Source organism: Emys orbicularis, chromosome 2 (genome assembly GCF_028017835.1).
Source record: "Emys orbicularis isolate rEmyOrb1 chromosome 2, rEmyOrb1.hap1, whole genome shotgun sequence".
NCBI lineage: Eukaryota > Metazoa > Chordata > Testudines > Emydidae > Emys > Emys orbicularis.
The window spans coordinates 33,332-35,519 of record NC_088684.1 but is presented as its reverse complement, the minus strand read 5'-3'; the positions used below and the strand labels follow the sequence as shown (position 1 = coordinate 35,519).

At 44.0% G+C, this 2,188-nt stretch overlaps 1 protein-coding gene across 1 annotated transcript; it reads right to left on the bottom strand.

Moving 5' to 3' along the window:
• Nucleotides 1-733: 733 nt before the first annotated feature.
• On the bottom strand, nt 734-1,708 carry CCDC166 (coiled-coil domain containing 166). The gene has a single exon (XM_065397859.1). It carries the CDS (start codon nt 1,706-1,708, stop codon nt 734-736), a length of 975 nt encoding a protein of 324 aa, XP_065253931.1.
• Nucleotides 1,709-2,188: the final 480 nt, after the last annotated feature.

The following is a 2,188-nucleotide window of genomic DNA, read 5'->3' as shown; positions in this document are numbered from 1 at the left end:
CAATTAATATTGTCTTTTATTGGTATTTGTAGCTTATGGCCAAAGGCTGAATAGCCTGATTTTGCTTACATTGTGTGATGTGAAAGGGATTTGTCTGCCATAAGTGCACCTACATGCTGCTCATTTGTTTATTTATTTGTGTTCCCTCTTTTGAACACTGGTTTTGGGATTACACAATTTAAGGTTTCTGTCTGGATTTCTACCTCAGTGACTTGGGTTTGGAAAACTGGCGTAGATGGGGATAGCAGACTTTCAATAGTTCAAGTCTGCAGTGTGTACAAACACAGCATGGGATGCCTACATGTCCCAGCAATAGCCATAAAATATCCTTTCAGATATGTCTGCTCTGTTCTATTTAAGGATTCCTCATCTGGCCAGAGAGTCCATCTTTACAACCTCTTTATACCACCAAAGCAATGCAGAGGAATTAGAGTGGGGCTGAGGACCTGGCCCATAATATTAGCTGATCATGAGATCAATTATACTCTCAGAAACAAGTATCTGCACTCAAGAACTTCTTGCCTTTTTTGCTTATTTTTTAATTGTTCTTCTCTCCATTCCCTCCCCTGTCTTTTTTTAATCCAAGAATATTATCTGCTGGTGCGAAAGCATCAAGTTATTAATCATCTTAGTCTGTCTCCAGAGAGGGAAATTTTAGTTACTTACTTTGTGGAGAAAAGGGATTGCACTTTCTAATGTCACTTAACTATGAAAGTTAAATTTAACCTTCACTTTATGATTTGGCACTAGTGAGGGAAGTAGGGATGTGTCTTATCTTGGCTGATGTGATGCTTTTGAGGGAGCTGCCAAAGCTGTTGACTTCCTTTTTTGAGCCCTGTGCCCCATGCTCCTTTAGCCAATGGCGCATGCGCATGAGGTCTTGGCTATAATGGTGCTCCCGAAGGAGTTGCTGTTGCTGCTCCCTCAGTTGAAGCTTGAAGGTTTTGAGGATGTGTGAGCGTTGGATGAGGCTGAGCAGTTCATGGCGCAGTCGCCAATTCTCTGCTTTCACCTGCTTGGTGTGCTGGATTAGACTGCGTACAGCTTCCTCTTCAGCTCTCTTGGCCAGAGACTGAACCTTCTGACGAGAGTCCAGCTCATATTCAGCTTTTGCTTGCAGAAATCTGCTCTTGACCTTGTGCATTTGCTCTGAGTGCCGGATTTTTGTGACCAGCAGTTCTTTCTCCAGCTCCTTGATTCTGCTCAGCTGTTCCAACTGCAGGTCCTTGAAGGGCTGCAAGTCTTCAACCTCCTTGTTCATAAGAGAATACTTTGTCTCCATCTCCATCAATTGGTTCCTCACCTCCTTCTCTTTAGCTGTGTACTGTGAGCTCAACTCTTCCTTCTGCTTTCGGACCTGTGCCAGGTCGAAGTGGTTCTGGTCGTTTAGTGTAATTATAGTATTTTGGCATTTCTGAGTGTGTTTACTTATATAGGTCATGTAGGCTTTGCTGTCCTCCCGAATCTTCTGGGCCTCCTTATCTAGGAACTCATTCTCCCACAGGAAGTGCTCTACTCGCTTCATGTACATGTTCATATGCTCAGTCAGGATCTTATATTCCTTCTGCAGATACTGCTCCCTCTCTTTGACAAATGGTTCTGTGCTGCTCCTTGCCTTGCATATATCACCTTCCTTTCTGTTTGTTCCTTGCTTACTTTTTCCAAAATCTTTAGCTGTTTGTTCTGGCTTCTTTTTTTTGGATGCCATGTTCAATGCTGGGATGCCAGGGGTACTAGCAAAATACAACAGCATGGGAGGTTATATATTGTAGATGAAGAACTACGAACACATATTTTAAGGTTGGCTAACCCTTCTAGTCATAAACCTCCTGTTTTTAATTGATTGAAATGTTGGCCTGGAATTTTTCATGCTTGGTCTCTTATTCAGGATGAATTTGGGGCGGAGGGGCTGGGGGAGGGGCAGGGAGTGTTTAGCCAGGACTAGAATAGCAGTACTGAGAGATATCAGGAGAGATGTGACTTGGGGAGAGTGTGACTGGAATAACAGAGGGGCATAGACTGAGCAGCATGATAGGGAACCCAGGGCTGGAACAGCAGGGGGTCCTGTAGGCTGGGACTGAGGGACTTTGGCAGAACTGTGTGAGTGTGGGAGGATAGATGAAAGACTGTAAGGGTCAAATTCCCTGTGTGTGGAAAGGAAGGGAGTCACTGAGAACTAGAATGCTTC

What these genes read in the sequence shown, in the direction of transcription:
- CCDC166 (XM_065397859.1), bottom strand. Translation starts at nt 1,708, where the DNA reads ATGGCATCCAAAAAAAAGAAGCCAGAACAAACAGCTAAAGATTTTGGA.